Here is a 20,993-nt window from a genome sequence, read left to right as displayed (position 1 = left end):
TGTTCCTTTGAATCTCAGTAGTCACATCTATAAAATGGCAACGCTTGTTTGTTAAAGGTTAGCTTCGTTGGCTTCTTTCTGCAATAAGCTGGAGATGTGGAGGCCCTGGGTAACCTTGGTCTATGGGAGCTGGTGAGGGAGAGGCAGGGGATCACAGCATTCCCATGATTTTGAGTCCCTCATCCCCTAACATCCTGTAGATCTGGGCACAGAAGAAACATTTTAGGCTAAAAAAATGCCATTCAGTTTGGAAAACTTTGACTCAGATAGCCCCAGCTCTAGGCAGATGAATGAGAAAATATGGGCACACTAGTCAGCCCTCAGGGGAACACTCTTTGAATGAAAGAATGAATGGTACATGTTCAAAAAATATTTCTAGGGACGCCTGGGTGGCTCAGTGGTTGAACATCTGCCTTTGGCTCAGGGTGTGATCCTGGGGTCCTGGGATCCAGTCCTACATCGGGCTCCCTGCATGGAGCCTATTTCTCCTCTGCCTGTGTCTCTGCCTCTCTCTGTGTGTCTCTCATGAATAAATAAATAAAATCTTTAAAAAATATATTTCTAATTAACTGATCTCTTTTTTTATTTGCAGATGAGAAAAAGAAAACAAAGAAAGTTGACAACGAACTCAATCCTGTCTGGAATGAGGTAACTTGTGATTTTTTTTTTTTTTTTTACATTGTTTCAAGGGATAAGCTACCTCTGAATGTACCATCTTGGGTCAAAGATTAGCTTTTCCCTTTGGAAGAAGAATCTCTGCATTGTACCCCCACCCCTCCATTTCCCTTGTGGCCACAGAGACAGCAGAACCGTTCAGGAGATATACCACAATGACATAATACAGTAGTACAGTGAGCAAAGCCTAGACCTGGAGTGAGAGGGTTGAGTCTAACCTGAAACAGTCTGGAGGTTGCTGAGTGACCTTGGTGCAGTTATGTCGCATGTCTGGGGCATATATGTAGAGTGGGGTGGGGTTAGATCATCTTCAGAGCCCCAGAAGGAAAGATCCATATTTAAACACCTGTCTGCATGTGACTAATCAAGAGTGTATTACATGACATTTTGTGTGTCTGGGTGAGTAATGACATTTACTGTTTTTCATGTTTTGATAAAGTAATATATCCTTAATGTAGACATTTTGAAAGCTTCAGATCAACATAAAAAAATTGACCTTTGTATCCACTACTCAGAATTAACTACTGTTAACATCTGGGATATATCAATAAATGTTTATTGCATAAATATATTGAATAAAATATGAAATTGGCAAATTAGCATCATATAGCACATATGGCTTCCTATCCTATTTTTTCTTACTATTATATTCTGAGCATATAACATATCATTCCATTAATAAATAGTTTAATACTATGCAATATTCTATAGAAGGGTTATAATTTCTTCACTTCTCCCACTGTGGACTTTATTTTATAAGCAGTTCCATGTTGAATATATTTATAGGTATGTGAAAATTTTAATTCTTTCCACTGAGTAGATTTTCCTATGCTGACTAATTTTTTAAAAGATGATCATAAGCCCCATTGTTTTTCCCAAAAGCCAATCAAAACTTCCTGGATAAGCACAGGATAAATGTCTTTGTTATTTTCACTGAGTCATCAGGCTGTGAAGACTTCTCCTCCACCAACTGTAAATTTGTCTCTACCCCCACAACTAGTGTCAATATCCTGTAAAATAAAGACTTTGCCTTTTCATTGAATGAGGTGAAGACAAAATGCCTTTTTAATGCCTTTCTGAGAAGAAGAAAATTCCGAGACAATTCTACTTCTTTGAAATTTCACTGGAACCCAGAACACAGCCAGCTGGATGGCCAGTTCTGTGAAAGCAAGAGGCTAGTCTGGTTGGTCCAATGGACACTGTGGATCCTAGCACCTTGTACAGAGCTAGATAAATAAAACAAATTGAAAATACTTACATGTATACATTTAGTGCTTCAAGTTTTGAGTAATTCTAACAGGTGTCTTTATACTTGGTCAATCCATATGGCTAATGGCAGAGAGGTAGATGGATACGTAAACAGACATGTCCTCCGCAGGGCATCACCCATCTCGCCCCATTTTGTTTCCAACATCTATTTTTTACGTTGCAAATGTATTTATCAAGTAAACTTCTCAGTTGTAGTTTTATAACTAAAATCTAGCCCAAATGAGATGCCAACCCAGACCCATTGGAGTTAGTATTCTAACATGAGCTCTGACAAATTCTCCATCTACTCCAAACCCATTACAAGGAGAATCAAATCATCAGTAGACACTGTTTTATTTAATTCATATATTACATAATCAATCAAAGACATCACTGGTGTTTTGATTTTTTTTAATGTTTGCCATTAAACAGCAATTTATTATATTAAGATGAAAGTCTCATCTGACTACAGACTAATCCTGGTGGAACTTAAAATAAAGGGCTGATGCATTTTAGAAAATGTATTTTTAGATTATTCATCTCTTTGATAATAATATGATTAGGAAGAGCAAGTATTTAGCCAAGAAAGCATTCATTTTATTCTTCTAGCCAGTTGTGGTGGACATGAAGTAAATTCTCTATGAGATGGGTTTGGTGACTTGTCCATAGTCACTGAGCCTAGAAAATGGGAAGCAGAAGTCACCCCAGGTCCTCTGAGGCTAAGTCTGGTTTGCCTTCCCACAGCTCTCAACAGCTTTCAGGTTTGGAATTTGGTCACTTCTATCTAACTATAGAATTAAGTAATTCAAAAGATTGTTATTGGTGAAGATAATGACCTGGTGTTTAGTATTTGTACATCTTATTATACTCCCTGATCTCTTTAACAACTTTTTTGTTTTTATAACCTTCCTGTGCACAGATTTTGGAGTTTGACTTGAGGGGTATACCACTGGACTTTTCATCTTCCCTTACAATTGTTGTGAAAGATTTTGAGACAATTGGACAAAATAAGTAAGTTGATATCAACTATTTTTTTCATTTTACATATTATTTTACTATTGTCTGTTTTGTTGAAGGAACATATTGTTAATGACATTTTTATATACTTCCAATGCAACTGTGCTTCAATTCCATGTCCCACTGCCCCCCACAGCCTTCTGAGCCAATATCAGATGTGATTAATTGATCACAGTGCCTTTTCCCAAACTTCTGTACAATAGTTCCCCCTAATAGCACTCATGGGAAGAGGGCAAATCCCCACCTGAAGCCTCAGCTTGGCACTTATTTTGGATATTCAGTGTCCCTTTCTGTAGACTGAGTTGATGTGCAGTCTATCTGATCCTGACATTCTCTTCCTAAATTTGAACAAAGAAAATGTGGTGGGTCGTGATATAGGGTCCTTCCAAAGTTTGGGGCTCCATGCATCTTGCTGAGAGATATGTTGCACTTGGTGTTGTGGTGTCTGCTGAGCATAATGACCAAGTGAGCAGGCCATTACTGTGGCATTATTTTGATGGGAATTTTCAGGCCAGAAAAAGGTAAATTCCAGGCAAAATACGAAGCTGGTGTTCATTACTCTTTCTTTATTTCTTTTTTTTTTAAGATTTTATTTATTTATCCATGAGAGACACAAGAGAGGCAGAGAGATAGGCAGAGGGAGAAGTAGGCTCCCTGTGGGGACCCTAATGTAGGACTTGATCCCAGGACCCCGGGATGACGACTTGAGCCAAAGGCAGATGCTCAACCACTGAGCCACCCAGGTGCCTCTGTTCATTACTCTTTCAATCTCCCCCCCACCCCGCTTCTGGTAGGGGGCCTCCCTCCTCCTGACCTCTCCCAGGCACCCAGTGTCTGTATTTATGTTTCAAGGCTCTCACCAGGGTGCCCACTCCACCCTGCCTTCTGGGCCATATCTGCACCCTCTGCCAATTCTTTTCCCAACAGAATTTACCTGTCCTGTATCTCAGTCCTTCAGAGGCTCACTGGTTGAAAGGAGCTGTCTGGGTGGGAAGCTACCCCAGTTCATGGTGGTATGGAACTAATAGTTTATACTGTGTGAACTTCCCAAGAACAGTGATCTTGTGACTGAGGCAGCTGGTGACTTATCTGAAGAAGTGAACAAAATGGAAATTTTAGGCCCTTATGGCAGGGTCTTGGGGGAGGTCTTTTAAATTGGGAGATTAGTTCTGTGTCCTACAAATGTCACTGCATAGGTGTTCACCATCTTCCAGTGAAACGCGACCCTGATTCTGCTTTGAAATGAACAGTGCAGGTGATAATGACCTTGTGCTGTCTGTGCGCTCACTGTGCTAAGCTGCATGCTTCTCCACCATCAGCCAGGAACTGTGAACTTTGACCTTGTGGCCACCAAGTAAACAATGCATACACCTTGGTCAAATTCAAATTTGCCCGTGAGTACATTGCAGGAAAAAGAAATTTAACCCATCTGGGAATATGCTATTATGTATTTGTCCAAACTATTTCTGTATTTTTGCCCCAGGTTTTTTTTCTTGGCTTTTTCTTACTAAAAATTTGGCCTTCAGGGATCTGCTCACTGTTCAGTGTGGGAACCGTCTTTTACCTGAAAGTGCAAGGCTGGGGCAGAGGATTTTTCTACCAGCTTAAGGAATGTCTTGCTTGTTGACATTCCTGTTGCTGTGGAAACTAGTTGTGCAAACAGGACTCTCACTGAGCATCTGCTGCTCTGAGCCTGGAAAAAAACAGGTTTGCCTGTGCACCCATGCCCACACCCACAACGGACTGCCAGGTCCAGTCCATGCAAGCATTGCTCTGGTATGTCAGCGATGTCCCTCCTCGGACTCTGGGAGCCTGCTGGACTGTTCGGTGCAGACTCTGCTCTTCTCCACTTCATAGTCATCCAACCAACCATCCAGGCTGAATGAAGGTGAAAAAGGAGCCAGAAGTGCCTCTTGGTCATGTGATGAAAATGAAATATTTTTAGCTGAAATGTCAGAGTAGAAGGATTTTAACAGCCACTGAAGAATGAAGAGTTCCCTCTGCAGACAGGCAATACAGCTATCACTTAGGGAATCCCAAGGGCTATGCCAAGCTCTTTAGATGCATTATCCTATTTAATCTTCACAGACACTATGAAGCAAGTCATAGTTTTCCCCAAAGACGCATAGTATTCTGCTCAAGGTCATACAGTATGTATGTGTCAGAGTCAGCATTTATATCTAGGCCTTTGCTCTTGACTTTTACATTATACTGAAAACCTCAAACCACCTCTGGGAACCAAAATGTAGGTGGAATTATTCGTTAACTGTTGGCTAGAGTAAAAGTAATTTTTCTTTCTAATTTTGCAAAAAAAAAATTAAGAACAGTCATCAGAGTATTGGTAATTCCTCCTTATTTAATGGTTTTAAGCAGGCATTTTTATACTCTTGAATAACAAGTCACTTATGCTCATGCTTTACAGTGGACAAGATAAATTTGTAGAGTATATTCTCGTCTCCTGTGGTCATCACAATAACCTTGAGAAATGGAGATGAGATTTGAAACTGGGACTCTGATCTCTTGGCATCCTGGTCCTGCTGTCACTCCATTTGAGTTCCTAAAGAAGAATCAGCTTCAGGAGCCTGGAAATGTAGGAATGAAAGGTGTTTACAATGAGTTTTCAGGTTAGCGTGTGTGTGTGTGTGTGCATGTGTGCATGTGTGCATGCATGCCAAAGAGGAAAAAGAGTTACCAGTTAGGGTTTTTGTATTACTGTTCACTCTGCATGGAATACTCTTTCTTTCTAACTGCAGTAGATGTGAAATGTAGTCATTTGGCTCCACACCTTGGACTACCCACCCTAGAACTGCCCCTACTTTTGCTCTCCAGCTCACTTCCCTGCCCTATTTTCTCAGAGCCCTTCTTGTTAGTGAGCTCCTATGGGAATGGAAAGGGTGGAGGGAGTCCAGCTGGGTATGTGGACATTTGTGTTGGGTTTTAGATAAGTACTGAAAGATGTAGCTGGTCCACATTCCTGCTTTATCTAGCTCAGTTCACCACCATCTGACATGTTCTTATCTATTTGGTTACTCACTTGGCCTTCCCCTTCCCCTACTATAAGCTCCACATCTATCTTGTTTGCCACTATAACACCAACGCTTAGTACAGTGCCTAGCACATAATAAGCTTTCAGTAAGTGTGTTTTGAATGAATTAACAAGTAAGTTTATGATATCAGGGTTGCCTGGGTAGCTCAGTGGTTGAGCATCTGCCTTTGATAGAGTCCTGAGATTGAGTTCCACATCGGGCTCCCTGCAGGGAGCCTGCGTCTCCCTCTGTCTGTGTCTCTGCCTCTCTGTGTCTCTCATGAATAAATAAATAAAATATTTTTTAAAAAGTTTATGATATAAATATATGAATGAAACCTAAAGTATCTTGCATTGGATAGTTGGCCCACTAGTAATGGGCCATTGGTGGAGACTGTCCAGCCCAGCTCTCTGGACAGCCCTCTGGTTCCAACTTCGGTTTAAGCTGCAAAGAAGTCAGAACTTAAAGGAGTCAGATCACAAGGGAAACGCATGCCTGCGCCAAAGCTCCTGCCTTTTTGTAGAGAGATGTGGGGCTTACCCCTGAGCTCACAGGGAGGCAGCAGATCATAATGCTTGGAAGCTGAGATTCGGGAGCCAGAGACTGCTTAGAGACTCAGCTCTCCTGGTGACTAGTGGGGACCTTAGGCAAGTGACTTAACCCCTCCAGTCCTTAAAGTGATCATAGTTTGGATATTTGCTTGCATTATGATAATATAACAGGGACTAGATGTACTCACTCACCTGCTGCACCAAAAAACAAGATAAAACATATGTAACCATGGTTTCAGATATTGAACACCAGCAGCATAGGATAATGACAGCCGAGAAAGGGGAGGTCAATGAAATGAGCTTTTCGAGTGCCCAGCTTAATGCCTAGAGAGCATTTCCAGGCTGCAGTTCAAGGAGAGGGAAGTCAGGCAGGTCCCAGTTGTCTCCCAGGGTTGGGGACTGCAGATGGGGAGTCTAGAGCTACACACACGCATGCACACAAAGTGGGACCTGGGGATACAGAATTAGAAAAGGAAAAGAGACAAGCTTGGGTTGCAAAATATACGAACTAAAGGTTAAAGGTTTGTGGGGTTTTTTGGAGGTTTTGTTTTCGTTTTTTATTAGAGAAAACAGAGAATGTGGTTTGGAATGGAATTGATTTAGTGGAGAAGTATGGTATGGCTTATGAGAAATTTTCATTTCCTGGTATATAGAAGACCTTGTCTTCAGTCTTTTTATACTTTTATTTCTCTTAGCAATGAGGCTCACTTCTCACATCACCACATGTACACATGATAGTGAGATTTGTTTAGGTGGAGCCACCACCTTGCTTTCTTCCCCTGTAGTTGGTGAGGAGGGATGGACAACCCATGGGCTGAGGCGGGCTTTCTAACTGACGCAACTTCTCAGACTATGTGGACATCTAAACCAGAAGCCAGAGTTACTGTGGAAAGGAGTTCTTGGTTCGGTTGTCTTTAGTTCCATATTATCTATCAATAGAGTGGCAAAACTATGAAAAGATCAAAACTGGCTTGGGCTGGCTGACTCCGGGTGCTAAGGCTGAGCCCCCGTATTTGGAGAGAACTGCTAAGTAGCTGCCACAGTCCTGCGGGCATCCCTTAACATCTCATGAGTAAGTAAAGGGGGACCATAGCCCTGGAGAAAGACACCTAGAGAGACTTGAAAGAGAAAGGCATTTCATAATGACAAGAGCTATAATTATCCTCTAATTGCACTTGGAGGACCATCTCTTAGGAAAGGAAGCTTTACAATTTGTAAGTCATTTGCCAGGTTATTGGACTATCTTCAGTGACGTATCAATTAATGTATTCATTCGACAAATAATTACTAATGCCTATGTGTGCCAGACATTGCTCTAGGCATTGGGAGTACTCCATGCCTTTTTTCAGGTTTATATCTGAGAGGAGGGAACATATCAGATGGTGATCAGTAACGATGAAGAAAAATAAAGCAGGGGAAAAAGAGGAGAAAATGATGAGAGGTGTGTGTGTGTGTGTGTGTGTGTGTGTATGCGTGCATATGTGCATATGTATATGTGTGTACTGGTTAGGTAGGGTTTTTGCATAAGGAATTATTTTGGAGTCTGTTTTATAGTGGAATATCTTATGAAAACTCTGGCTTTAAAAACTTTATTCAGATTCCATTAATTGGATCTTACGAGAATTCAGCTATAGCTGAAGTTTACTTCTGGTCTAATTCTGAAAATAAAAATTGTTTTCCAGAGAAACTCTTGGTATACACAGCATTGAGGTTGGGGAGGGAGCTGTTTTGTGTAGAAAGGGCTGGTTTTAAGAACTTTGCACAGTGATTGCACAGAAATGGATGTGGGTAGTTAAAAGGGTTCTTATCTGTTCATTCCTGCCTGCCTACCCATATCCCTGCATAGATATCCCACTTTCCTGTGATTTAGGCTTGAGTTCATACCAGCTTTCCCTGTAAGTACTGGGCTGGCATCACATGCTTCTTTTGGATCCCCTTTACTAGAGTAGTGTCTGAAATAAAAAAAATAAATAACTGTTAAGCACTTACTGCACCATCCTTACAATACTGTTAGGTAGTAGCTGCCATAATCCCCATTTTACAGACGAGGAAACTGAGACTCAGTGAAGTAAAACAACCTGTATACGGCCTCTAGTATGAGGAGGAGTCTGAATTAGTCAGTGCTGCATAGCTCCAAATTCTCAATCACTGTTATTCTGTCTCCTTTACTTGTTAGGTCCAAGTACTTGATGAGTAAATAAATGAGTGAATGAATGAGTGAATACATGAAAGCTACTACCTTGATTCTAATGGCTGGGGGAATTAGACAGAGGCAGAGCCTGGGTATTCCCCTACACTGTTAAAACAGGCAAGCACAGATTCAGAGCTTTGAGGACTGAGTGAACAGGAGAATTGGTTAGGTGAAAATAACAAAATAGCAGGTTACAGTCATTTATTCCAGAACTAATTATTGAGCAAAGCCTGCATGCCAGGCATTAGGCTAGCTGACCTCCTTGCAGCCACAAAGTGACTGACTCTGGCCAAGATGCCTCACTGATCCAGAGAGCTTTTGTTGCAGAGGCTTTGGCTTCCACTCAGTTCCTTCTCTGGTTAAAGTGACGCCATTTGCCACAGGCAGCAGGGTTGGGAGGGACTGGAAAAAAAGGGAGTTGTTGCCAGCCCTGAATCCTGCAAAACCTGCCACAGCCCCAGACCAGGTCAGTGATTCCAAAACCCAGGAATGGAGTTTGTGAAAAGTACAGAACACGGCCCAGCCCCAGAGGGGGGCTGATACACAGCCAGGTTTGGGAGTCACATCTTGGACCAGTGTTTCTACATTTGATGAACAGGACAAAGGCCCCAAGGCTCTCTGACAATCCTGGTATGGAGTAAGGAGGGAAAGCCACAGGAAAAGTACAGATAACTAGGCTTGCTGAGTGGATTTTATTCAAGTTTTGCTTACTACTTTGTTCTATTAAATAATTGGATTTCTGTGCCCAATTCTCAAATGTGAATGTGTGTTATCATATTGAAGGTACTTTTAAAAACCATACATGAAAAAAATAAAAAATAAAAACCATACATGTCTCCCTCCCTCCAGATATAGCTTTGCCAACTGCCTTTCCTGCCCTGACCCACCCTCCACCCATCCCTCTACTTTTCTTGCTCCCACTTAGAATCACTGGTTTTAGACCATTGTTTCTCAAACTTCCTGGGTATAAGAGTGAACTAATGACACAGTCTGACTCTGAGTCCTGAGAATCTGTAACTGCCCTGGTGATTCTGCTGCAGGGAGTTCTGGGGAACCACGGTGTATGAGCTAATCCAAAGGGCCAGGTGGGCTGCTTGGGAGACTCAGGAGGGTTCTTCACTGGTGAAGTGGCTGGGAGACCCAGAAGATGCCCTTTGAGGGGGTTTTTGCTTATTCACAGCTTCCTGTGATAGGACTTGCTGTCATGATTGTCCCAGCTTTTCCCACCCATCTGGTTGTAAGCAAGGTATAAGCCTGCCTCTCCCACCTTTGGGCTCAGCTGGGGGTATGAGTGGGGATGGTGTGGGGAGGAGTTTGACAGATACAGGCCCTGGGGAATAAGTGTAGGGGTGGGTGATGGGGCCCAGCCAGGGAACCCCAAGACCACTCTGGCCTGGTTGAAATGACAAAGCTCAGCTGGCTGAGAGCCCAGTGCTTCAAAGGGTGGACAAGACTGGCCCTTTCAGGTTTTCTACAGGGGACCTGGGAGCAGCTTGGAGAAGTATCTGTCCTCAGCCCAGTTGGGGATTGTTATTCCCTCATAGAGGATGGAAAGTTGAGACACGCTGCAGTCTCTAGGGGCAGAAACAGTGCATGTGATTTACTTTCCAGAGTCCAATGTATTTTTCCTTTCCTTCACAAAGGAATTTCCAGTAAACCCTCCTCCAGTAATCCATGTGGGCTGTGTCCCTGCTGCACAGAACAACTTGATATATGTGAGCTCTCATGAACTCAGCCAGCAAAGCCCTTACTCACCACAGTGGCATGTGGCTGTTAACATTTGGGTCTATGCTAATAGGGAGAACATTTCCCTTTTCTCTTTTTTAAACATACTAGACTTTGTTTTAACAAGTTAGAGAAGTTCTGAACCAACCCTTGCCTGACGAAGTTGACTAGTTTTCAATTCCACTGCTTAGAATTACTTTCATGTCACAGAGAGACCCAACTCAAGACTATCTAGACATTCAAGAACTGTAAGGGATAAGAACAAGACTGGCTTTTTCTTCACTTCAGAATACATCTGCAGCTTATTAATTCTGCAAACAAAGCTAAAGGGCCCTGAGATTCTTCCACTGTAAAGTTTCCTTTTGAGACGTGGTCCATCTGTTTTAGTGTTGGCTGAAGTCCACGTGGAGACTCTTATTTTTCCATGCAAATTCAAGGCAAACTGTGCGCACTACTGTCACACTGTAACTTGTTAGCATATTTATAGCGTTAGCAACAGGAATGAAAAAGGGCTTTTGGTTTAGTGTCACCTCCTTTAAAGGAAGCTGGCTTGTGGTCCGGCTGCACTGCTCTTGTCCCCTGTGTAGGAGGTCAGGTCATCATTTCCCAGCCTCTCACAGTAATCTGTAGCCAGGCAACATCACAGAAAGCAGCCCACAACCAGGCTGGCCGGCCCTCCGAGTCCTGCGGAGCTCAGACTTGCCTATAGGGGGCGCTGTCTCCAATTCACTATGAAAGCTTAGAAGTTGTTACTGTTGGCATTTTATTTCAACTCAGCCTAGCTGTTAAAAATATTTGGGGGGATTAAAATCTTCCCAGGCTTTCATGTGAACACATTGTCTTTACTTCAGAAAAGAAGAAAGTGAAGTTTTCTGTTAAGCCACCTCTCCCACATACAAACACAAAAGCATCAGAAGTTTATGATGAAAAAAAACAAATTGTAAGAAATGGGACTAGAGTTTCTGAAAGAAGGAAGTGAAGTGTGAGTTTATAATAGGCTGTTTTTATTTTACTCCATTCCTCGTCCACTCTCTGTCATCACTGTCTCTCAGCCTCTTAGGGGGAAGGGAAATCTACACGTAGTGGTTGAGTCAGAACAGAGGATGTAGAGCCATTCATGGCCATGAAGGGCCAGCGGGTGGGCTTTGTGTTCCAGGCGAGCCTGTCCTCTCCAGTTAGCACAAGGCACCATTCCCTACTGTCTTACCTGGTGTTCCACAGTTCTGTTATTGGCCTAACCTTTCCCCTGACACCGTATGAATTTAAGCTTGACCACAAGAACATAGGCCAATATGTTCTGGATTGTCCAACATGGACATATTTTAAGATATATTTTTCCTAAATCAATGAACAAGAATTTTAAGAGAAAGAAATATTTAACATGAGATAGTTTTCTACATAGATATCTGTAGAAAATATCACATGTACAAGCCTAGCCACAGACTTTAATAGGTAAGGGTCTGAGAAATTATTTACTTCACGCCACTTATTTGCAGACGACGAAGTGGGCTCAGAGAGTTGGGTGACTTGGTGGTTACGACTTGAAGGAAGTTGGGACACTGAGTTAGGGCAAGAACAGAAATTGTCTACCCCAGTGTTTTTCAACCTGAGGTGATTTTGCCCTCTAGGGCACCATTGGCAGGGTCCAGAGATGCCCGGGGGTTGAGGCCAAGGATGCTGTTGAACATCTGACAAAGCACAGGGCAGCCCCCCAGAACAAAGAATTGTCAAGTTCAAAATGTCAGTAGTGCCAAGGTTGAGAAATACTGCTCCAACTGCAGGCCAGCCCTCTCAGTATTGTCCCAATGTGATATATTTTGTTTTCTCCTAAGAATTAGTTCCTGCTGATAGAGTTTCAGGTCATCTTGGCCTCAGCAAAAGCAAATCTGTGCATGTCCAAATGTACAATGTTATTATTTTAATTGTACAGGTAGATTATGAATCATGGAACTGTGAGGAATAAAATCCAGTGTGTTTCCATGTCTTTCAAGACAGGTACCTCATTTAGACATTTAATACCAGTCAGATGACTTTTAAAATTGTAGTTTTCACATTTCATCCTAAAAACTCAATTAGCCAACCTCATGGCTTTCTATGCTATTTTTAAAACTTGGGAAGAAATTCTCATCAGGCTCATATCATGTGGGGCTGACGGAGATGTGGAAGAGATTTTGCCAAGGACTCTCACTTTGTGTGGGAGGTGTACTTGTTTCATCTGGTGGCGATGGAGTTATGTGTAGACTCTTGTCCTCAATATGTCAGAGAAATTAAAATCCAAGTGAGGAGAAAATATACTCAGTTTCTAAAAATCTAGCAAACTTAGTGAACATACTCAACTGAGAAATTACTCTATTACTCTATAAACTAAGAAGTTCCATCAATTCTCAGCGTCAACTGAAAGACCTAATTCCTGTATTGACCTAAAAGGGCTGAAATGTTCACTCTTAACCATCTAGAGGCAGAATTTCTTTTCCATTGCCAATAGCTGACTGTACTTGCGATATTAGAAGAGATGAGAATCCATCGTGGTCGTTGAGCTTCTTATGTGGTGTTCTGTCCAAGAACATGTATTCTTCCAAGAAGCCATGTGCAATGCTTCATGCCATTTGGTGGATTGGGTGAGACAGGGTACCATAGCAATTTTCTGATCTTGTACAGTCTAATAGGCCTATTCACAGAAAGTGAAGTCCCTTATTCATATTGTCGAGCCAGTGGATGTATGTGATTGAGTGACTGACCCCAGATCTATAATCCACTTCCATTTCTGAGGCCTGAGGGAGAGAGGAGAATATGGATATATGTCAGCTCACAAATGATGTTCACACATTGATATTACTTTTGCCCAAAAGCCCAGAGTTATGTTTTATGCTCAACCATGGTTTCTTTACCCTGTGTTTTTTGATATAAGGAATCTCTTCTATCACTTTGAGGATTTGATGCTTGGTTTTCTATTTTTATGCTAATTATATTCATGCTATCATGTCTGTCATTTATTTGCATCAGTCACTGCAAATGTAGGCAAGGTATAAATAAATATTTTTAAATTCTTCCTGTTTCTTTTTTCCTTTTTCCAGTGTCCATACTGAGAGCACACCTCTGAGCTTTCTTTGCTTTTCAACTGGATTTCACAAAGGGAACTTCTTCAATTCATCCAATCTCATTCTGTGTTGTTTGTTATAATCGCTAATTTACAAACTATATTTTGTAGGTTACATTTTTATATTCACTAACTGTCGGTGGTTGTGTGTTCCATAAATTTCTTCAATCACATTCCCCAACTACAAAAATATTTTGGGTGTTCATTCTTAATGTATGTAGATTTATTTATTCTTTCCTTCATTCAGTAAATAACTATGAATAAAATATCTATGTTCCAAGCACTGAGGTGAGAGTATTGAACAGAAAAGGCAACAATCCCTACCTGTAGGGGGCCTGACAGTGGTGGGTAGAGACATATGGAAGCTTCCATACCATTAGGTTATGTACACTGAGAGGTGGATGGGTAAGTAGTAGAGACTGAACATAATCCCTCGGGGTCCAGGAACAGGGAGGATTACGCACATCTAACTTCTGAATTCTGCTCCAGAGTATGCAGGTTAGTAAGTTGGCCTCATCAGTATACTAGCAACTTATTTGCAGCAGGTCTCCCTGGGGAGGACATTTTTTACAGTAGGCTATGGCGGATGGGTCTTTTTACATTTACATTTCAGAGGAATGTCTGAATTTTGTCCTACTTTTCTCTCTTGGATTCTGAAGGGTGCTATTCAGTCTTTGTCACCCATTTATGGTGACTACCTCATTCATGACTTGAAATTTCATAGGCACCATAGGAAGACTCTCAAAATGACTACCTGCTATGGAAAAGTGATGTTTACTGCCAAAATTCCCCAAATTTATTTCACTATGAGTGATTTTAATGAGAGCAGACGAATAGGAGGGGAATTAGGAGGTCTGCTGAGAAAGTAAAAGCATGCCTCTCACTTAGGTTACTGTGTGCTTTCTTGTTTCACCTGCAGATTAATTGGCACGGCCACTGTAGCCCTGAAGGACCTGACTGGTGACCAGAGCAGATCACTGCCATACAAACTCATCTCCCTGCTCAGTGAAAAGGGGCAAGATACTGGGGTGAGCACATTCTCTCTTGTTGAATGACTTTGAAGGGAGATAAGTAACCAAAATTTCATTAAGAAAAGTGTGAAATTAAAAAAAAAAAAAAGAAGAGTGTGAAATTATAATCAGCTCACCGTGCACAGACACATCCACACCCACACACCACTGCTGGTTTTGAGATAACAGATCTACTTGCAAATGATATGGCCTTATCCTATACTTGCAATCACAGAACTCATAGATTAGATAAACTTGATTTTCTTTGACAGAATGCTATAGAGTGAGTGGGACCCTCTCTTGGTATAGCTCTGTGAATACCACTTGGGTGTTTACATTTGTGTGGTGAGCATAGCTCTCTGTATCAGACACTCTCTGAGACATTCTGTAGAAGGTGTTTCATTAATATTACTTTGGAACATCGGATGTGAATATCATGATGTTTATCATTGCACTGGCAACCTCTCTAAATAAGTACATACTAATATTGTCTGATATAAGCCCAGAACTCTCTTTCTCGAGTGCACTTAAAAGAAATAAATGGATTCAAAGCTCATAGCGCTCAGATTTCTTGCTTGCTAACAGTGCTCATAAAGCTACCACACTTGCTCCATTAACCTTTAACATATTTATTTCCCAATCAATTTACTTTCCTTGGGAGCCTGGGCAAAAGGAGAAAATTTTACACTAAAATAGGCCAACCCTGTAGGCAAGAATACAGGTTAGGCTTCTCAAAGCCTTTCCAGAATGTTGATTTTGTTGGTCTATACTCTGAAACTTAAAGGTTTACTGTGAACCGACATTCTAAATTCTAAAACGTAAACTCAGTGTCATCTGTCATCTATTTTTCCAAAATCTGGCTGAGAGAAATCATACTTAGGAAAGATGATACCAGTCAGTGGTGCTTCTGGCTGGTTTGGGTTTCGTTTTTTAAGCACAGAAGCAAGCACACATAGAACTGGAGCACTTCTAGGAATCCTGATGTTATCAGGAAATCACTGATCCCGAGGCATCCATGTGCTTTTCTAAGTTTTAAAAGTTTGATTCTTCACTTAAGGTTAGCAGTCGAGCCCCTCAGTGCTCCTTGCATTCAACCTTCAGGTTGTGGCCTGGGTCTTCAGCATAGGTAGCCGTGGGATGCTGCTGTGGGATGCTGCTCTTATGATTCTTTATTTGTCACAAAACTGTTGTTGGGGGGGGTCTCATTTATTGTTTTGTTCAGTGTCTCCCAGCTCTGTAGTTCCTAAGTTGAACACAGAATGTGCTGACCCATGAAAGAGTATTCACTGACAAACAGACAGATGAGAAAAAATAAAGGCAATATGCTGGGTGCATGCGCACATGCGTGCACATACTAGAGTTGACCACATGTAGCAAAAATGGCAGCTGGAAGTATGGGATGCCCATTTAAATTTGAGTTTCAGATAAACAATGAATAATTTTCAGTATGACTATGTCTTAAATGTTATGTCTGTATTTTAACTGGTAACTTGGGTATGTATGTGCAGGTGTGTGGGTGTGTGTACATGCGCCATCCATATTTGCAAAGGATTCTCTTTATTCTGAGGTTTGTCCTTCCTCATTTTTGCTGTTAAGATTCATTTCTTTTGTGAAATTATCATAACAGTAGCTAATAGTTATCGGCTTGGGTTAGTATCCCTATGTTGACGCTCCCTAGCAAACTTTTTGAAATTTTATAGGTTCTTGAAATACTTAAGTATAGGAAACTCTGCCCTAAATTAATGCTCCATGTGAGAAATTTATCTCAGGTTTTAAAAATGGTAAAAACTTTATTTTCTGTAAGGAACTAATATGTTTCTTCCTTTCTGAAAATGAAAGTTACATAATATTTTCTGTTCTCCTTTTTGCCTTGGTTCCTAGCTATCTTGGAGTCACATTTTACCCAAGATGCAGTTATCTTGAATCTCATGATTTGCATATTTGTTTTCTCTTTAATCAGACTTGATTCCCTTTTATTCTATTTTATGAATCACATTGTTATATAATTTTTGTTAGTCACTCAAGTTGTTTTTAGAGAGAGAAGAAAAAAATGAAAATAAATTTCAGCAATGAATAAAGAAGTCAGTGTGCACACAACTAACTCAACCATGTAAAATGAGCCTCTGTGATTGGAGGCCATCTCAAGTCTAGGATGAAGGCTAATTACAAGTTCATGCTTGCTTGGCACAACTTTGCTCCAATTTGTGAGATTGCCCGTTAGCAATGGTACACTTGCCAACCTATAACAGGTAATTCCTTTCCCAGGCTTTCCTGCCCACCTGGCTCTCCAGAGGGAAGATAGAAACAATGGAGCATGTGTGATCCTTCTCTCCTTCTCTTCTCACTTTCCCATCTGCCTGCTCACCCCTTCCAGAACTTTTTACTCCTGCTGATTTTGTTTGCATTGAATCTGCTACCCTGCACTGATTCTACCTGCAATGAATTATTTCTACCCAGGCCACCATTGACTTGGTGATTGGCTATGATCCACCTTCTGCTCCACATCCAAATGACCCCAGTGGGACCAGTGTGTCAGTCACAGAAGGTAAGCTGACCCTTTGGAAGGCCCCACCTATGCCAGGGGTAGTCTGTTAAAGACACAGAAGGAGTCTCCAAGAAAGTTTTCTTTGTCATTGTACTGTCTATAGTGCCCTGCTCACCTGGACAGGGCCCCATGGGATAGGTAGAGCTGCCCCAAACTGGGACATTACAGTTGTTTGTGAAATGCCCTTCAGGGGAGAGGAGGAGGGTGAGACAGCCCCTTACTGGCCAGCCTCACAGTGGGCCCGTCCAACACACAAGCTCTAGCGGAAACTGCTAAGCAAGGCTTTGCTTCAGGTTTGTAGCTTCTACCCCTGGTTGGAATGCCCCTGGTGGTTAAGCTCCAAGAGTGACCTCTGCTCTTTTCATGGGTCTCTTCACTTCCTAAATGTGTGATCAGCAGGCTGTGCTCTCAGTTACCAGTCTTATGGCTGGTGCCCATGGGTTGGGCCTCTTTCTCTCCCTTGGCTTTAACTCCATCCCAGCCCCTGAATAGCCCCTTGGTCCTTTAATGAATCGTTTCCCTCAGCATGACTCACCTCCTGCTCCCTTTTCTCTGATACGGATTGTTGGTCCTTCAGGGCATTGGGTGCTGCTCTAGAGGGGACTGCTGGCTCTGGGGAAGGCTTTGGGCCTCAGGGGGAAGGAAGTCTACAAGATGATTAGGCCTTTCATGCAGGCAAGTTTGACCTCCTCTTAGCGGTTTTCCAAGGTGATGTGATGTAAAAAGTGTCTCTGTCCCTTCCTCTTCCCAAAGATACCTAGCCAAATGCTCCTGTTTCCCCAGCCCTGGCAAGGGCCCCAGGAAAGAAGGAGTCCCTTTTCTTGCCACACTTACCAGCTGTCTTGAAGTTCTTCCTGGGAGAGCACTTGGGCACTTGTTCCTGCCAGCCTTGGCTCCTCAGGACCTGTCTTTTCATTTCTCTTGGTTCTTTTTTTTTTTTTTTAACTTTTATTTATTCATTTATTCATGAGAGATACACAGAGAAAGAGGGAGAGACACAGGCAGAGAGAGAAGCAGATTCCCTGTAGGGAGCCTGATGTGGCACTTGATCCCAGGACCCCAGGATCACAACCTGAGCCAAAGGTAGATGCTCAACCACTGAGCCACACAGGTGCCCATCAGTTCTCTTGGTTCTGAACTCAGCTCTCTGGCAGCCCATGGGGTTTACTCAACACCTACAGTGCCATATCCCTCCTGCCTGACCCCAACCACTGTCCCTGCTCACCCACACCCCGAGGTGGCCCGTTACTGAGGTTCTGGCTCACTTCTTGACCAGGTACTTGTAAGTGTTTAACATGGGTCATCTGGTCCCTTCTCCCTTGGGGATAATTAGAACTGACATAGCCCCAGTGCATCAGCAGCACCTCTGTGTACCACCATGGGCATGTTGTATGGTGCTCAGACATGCTCAGCCCTACAAAAACCCTGCAATGGCCCAAAAATGTCCATGGCTCCCCTTGCTGCCACAGCAGTAATGACAAATGAAACCCAGAGGAAACAGTCCAGTCTGGAATAGCACATTATTGGGGGAGCTGAACTGACTGGTCCTACCCTTTTCTTTCTCACCCCCTCTCCAAAGCCTGCTGTCACCAGGGTTTATGTTAGCCTGAGAAGGACAGTAGGTACTTTCTGGCCTGCAAAAGGCAACCCCAACTGGCAGGATATCTGGCATTGCCTCTGGATTGGGAGGATCTGCTTACCTTTTCTCACACTGCCATTTTTCCTAGCCAGATCCTGTTTATTAGTTTTCTAGAGTTGCTGTAATAAAGCCCCATAAGCTGGCTGGCTTGAACAATAGAAATTGATTCCCTCATAGTTCTCGAGGCTAAAAATCAAGATGCTGACTGGACTGGTTCCTTCTGGAGACCCCAAGGGAAAATTTGTTCTAGGCCTCTGTCCTAGCTTCTGGTGGTTACTGGTAATCTTTGCTGTTCCTTGGCTTGCAGATTCACCACTCCAGTCTCTTCCTCTGTCATCTCAGGGCATGGTCCCTGGGTATGTCCAAATTTCTTACTTTTTGTAAGGATCCCAGTGGTTGGATTAGCCTACCTTCATCCAGTGTGGTCTCATCTTTGCTTGATCCCATCCACAAAGACCCTATTTCCAAATAATTCACGTTCTAAGGTTATAGATGGGCATGGCTGCTGGGAGGATGCTCTTATCCGGGTATACTAGAAGATAAACAGCAGTTTCATTATGTTCATTCCATTTCAAGAGCCAAAATGTTAAATGAGCCCTTTTGTGTTACCACTTCAGGCAGGCCTTTAGGGAAAAGATAATACTGTGGATCATTCAAGCAAAGGAGTAAACTTACAGTTTACAGTAAACTGTGAATGGTGCCACACCATTTCTTTAATATTTATGAAATAAAGAAAGTAGTTGCTGGGTTTCTCGACCTAACACTAGATACTGCAGTGCTGGGTGATAAATGCTTTAGGGTACAGCTCCTGCTCTCCAGGCATATTTAGTCTAAGTTTTAGAGAAAAAAACTTTTTTTTTATTATCGTGAAAGTTTGACTTTATAAGAGCAAGGGCTTTGGGGTCAGACTGGCCAGGTTGGATTCTGTATCTGTTGTTAATCTGCCATGTAGCCTTGGATAAATCACTTAGCCTCTCTTAATCGCTTCTCTCTTAATCGCTTCTCTCTTAATCTCAGTTTTCTTTACCATAAAGTGGGGATGATAGTGGCACCTAGATCAGAAAGTTGTCACAAGGATTAAATGAGATAAGACATATAAAGAAAGCACTTAGCTCAGTGCCTAGTATACAGTAAGTGCTACCTAAATGGTGGCCATTGTTATTATTATTATTACTGTTTTTACAAAAACAATTCTAGTTGACGTGTAGTCATGAGCTCAGTTGGGTGGAACACTGTATGAACATTCAAATTGTTTCCTCTAAATATCAGAGCTGTTGGAAAAGAATGAATGATCTGATTTGGCTCAAAGTCACATTGTGATACTTAATGCTTATTTATAAATATCTTTTTTAAAAAAGGAAAAGAAAAAAGTTGTGTCCTAGTAGACCAGAGAGACTTTGAGAATAAGCAATTCATCAAACTATTTGAGAGTGTACGGGAAGATCCCATCCTCTGAGATGGACCACGGATAGGGCATGCTCAGAGACCATATGATTTCCCTGGAGCAAAGGCTGCCTCCTTAGAAATGAGAAAAGCTCTGAACTTTAAATCCAGTGAGGAGAGAATCCTTGCCATCTAAGGTCCCTCTGCTTTAGGCTCCTGCTCCTCACCTTCTGGATTGTCTTGGTAGCACTAATGCTCCAGCAGTGTTCCTGGACTGGGAGTTCACCCATTCTCTTAGGAAACTCACTCCCAGCAGGCTCTGCAGTGGCAGTTGGCCAAGGTCTTTCTCAGAAGTTCTCTAGAATCCCTGATACTGCTGGGTGGAGATAGGAAAAGAACCTGAGCTCCTTTTATTTGGATTTCAAACAAAGAGTGTTAACAGGTGCTAGCCAAGAAATGAGCTGTGTCTGCAGGGAAAGTTCATTTTTAAGTGTGAGATGACAAAAATAAAATTTTGTTACTTAAAAAATGAACAGGGCAGCCCGGGTGGCTCAGCGGTTTAGCGCCACCTTCAGCCCAGGTCGTGATCCTGGAGACGGGGGATCAAGTCCCGCGTCAGGCTTCCAAATGGAGCCTGCTTCTCCCTCTGCCTGTGTCTCTGCCTCTCTCTCTGTGTGTCTCTCATGAGTAAATAAATAAAATCTAAAAAAAAAAAAAAAAAAGAAAAGAAAAGAAGAAGAACAGAGTTCTTTGACCTAGAAGTATTATCTTTGCTTTATTAGATGACTATTCACCAAAGCTGGGTCAAGAGTGACATTCTGAATGTCGGCTTCGTAATCCAGCTGAAAGAATCTCTTCTTCGGTATTTAAAAAAATCCTTCAACAT

General features: G+C 42.2%; 1 protein-coding gene across 3 annotated transcripts in view; it reads left to right on the top strand.

Annotated features, from left to right (window-relative positions):
- MYOF (myoferlin) overlaps positions 1–20,993 on the top strand; it is a 142,349-nt gene that overhangs the window by 22,969 nt on the left and 98,387 nt on the right. For all 3 annotated transcript variants that reach the window (XR_011997511.1, XM_025990771.2, XM_072739533.1), the window contains exons 2-5: positions 593–648; positions 2,843–2,934; positions 14,450–14,558; positions 16,998–17,085. Coding sequence is in view for 1 of the 3 variants with exons in the window: in XM_025990771.2 (XP_025846556.1) it covers positions 593–648; positions 2,843–2,934; positions 14,450–14,558; positions 16,998–17,085 (345 nt within the window). In the remaining 2 variants the exon portion in view is untranslated. The remainder of the gene's footprint in view (positions 1–592; positions 649–2,842; positions 2,935–14,449; positions 14,559–16,997; positions 17,086–20,993) is intronic.

This window comes from Vulpes vulpes, chromosome 15, assembly GCF_048418805.1.
Source record: "Vulpes vulpes isolate BD-2025 chromosome 15, VulVul3, whole genome shotgun sequence".
Taxonomy (NCBI): domain Eukaryota; kingdom Metazoa; phylum Chordata; class Mammalia; order Carnivora; family Canidae; genus Vulpes; species Vulpes vulpes.
The sequence above is the reverse complement of the archived record's forward strand: the minus strand, read 5'-3'. Positions and strand labels throughout refer to the sequence as shown.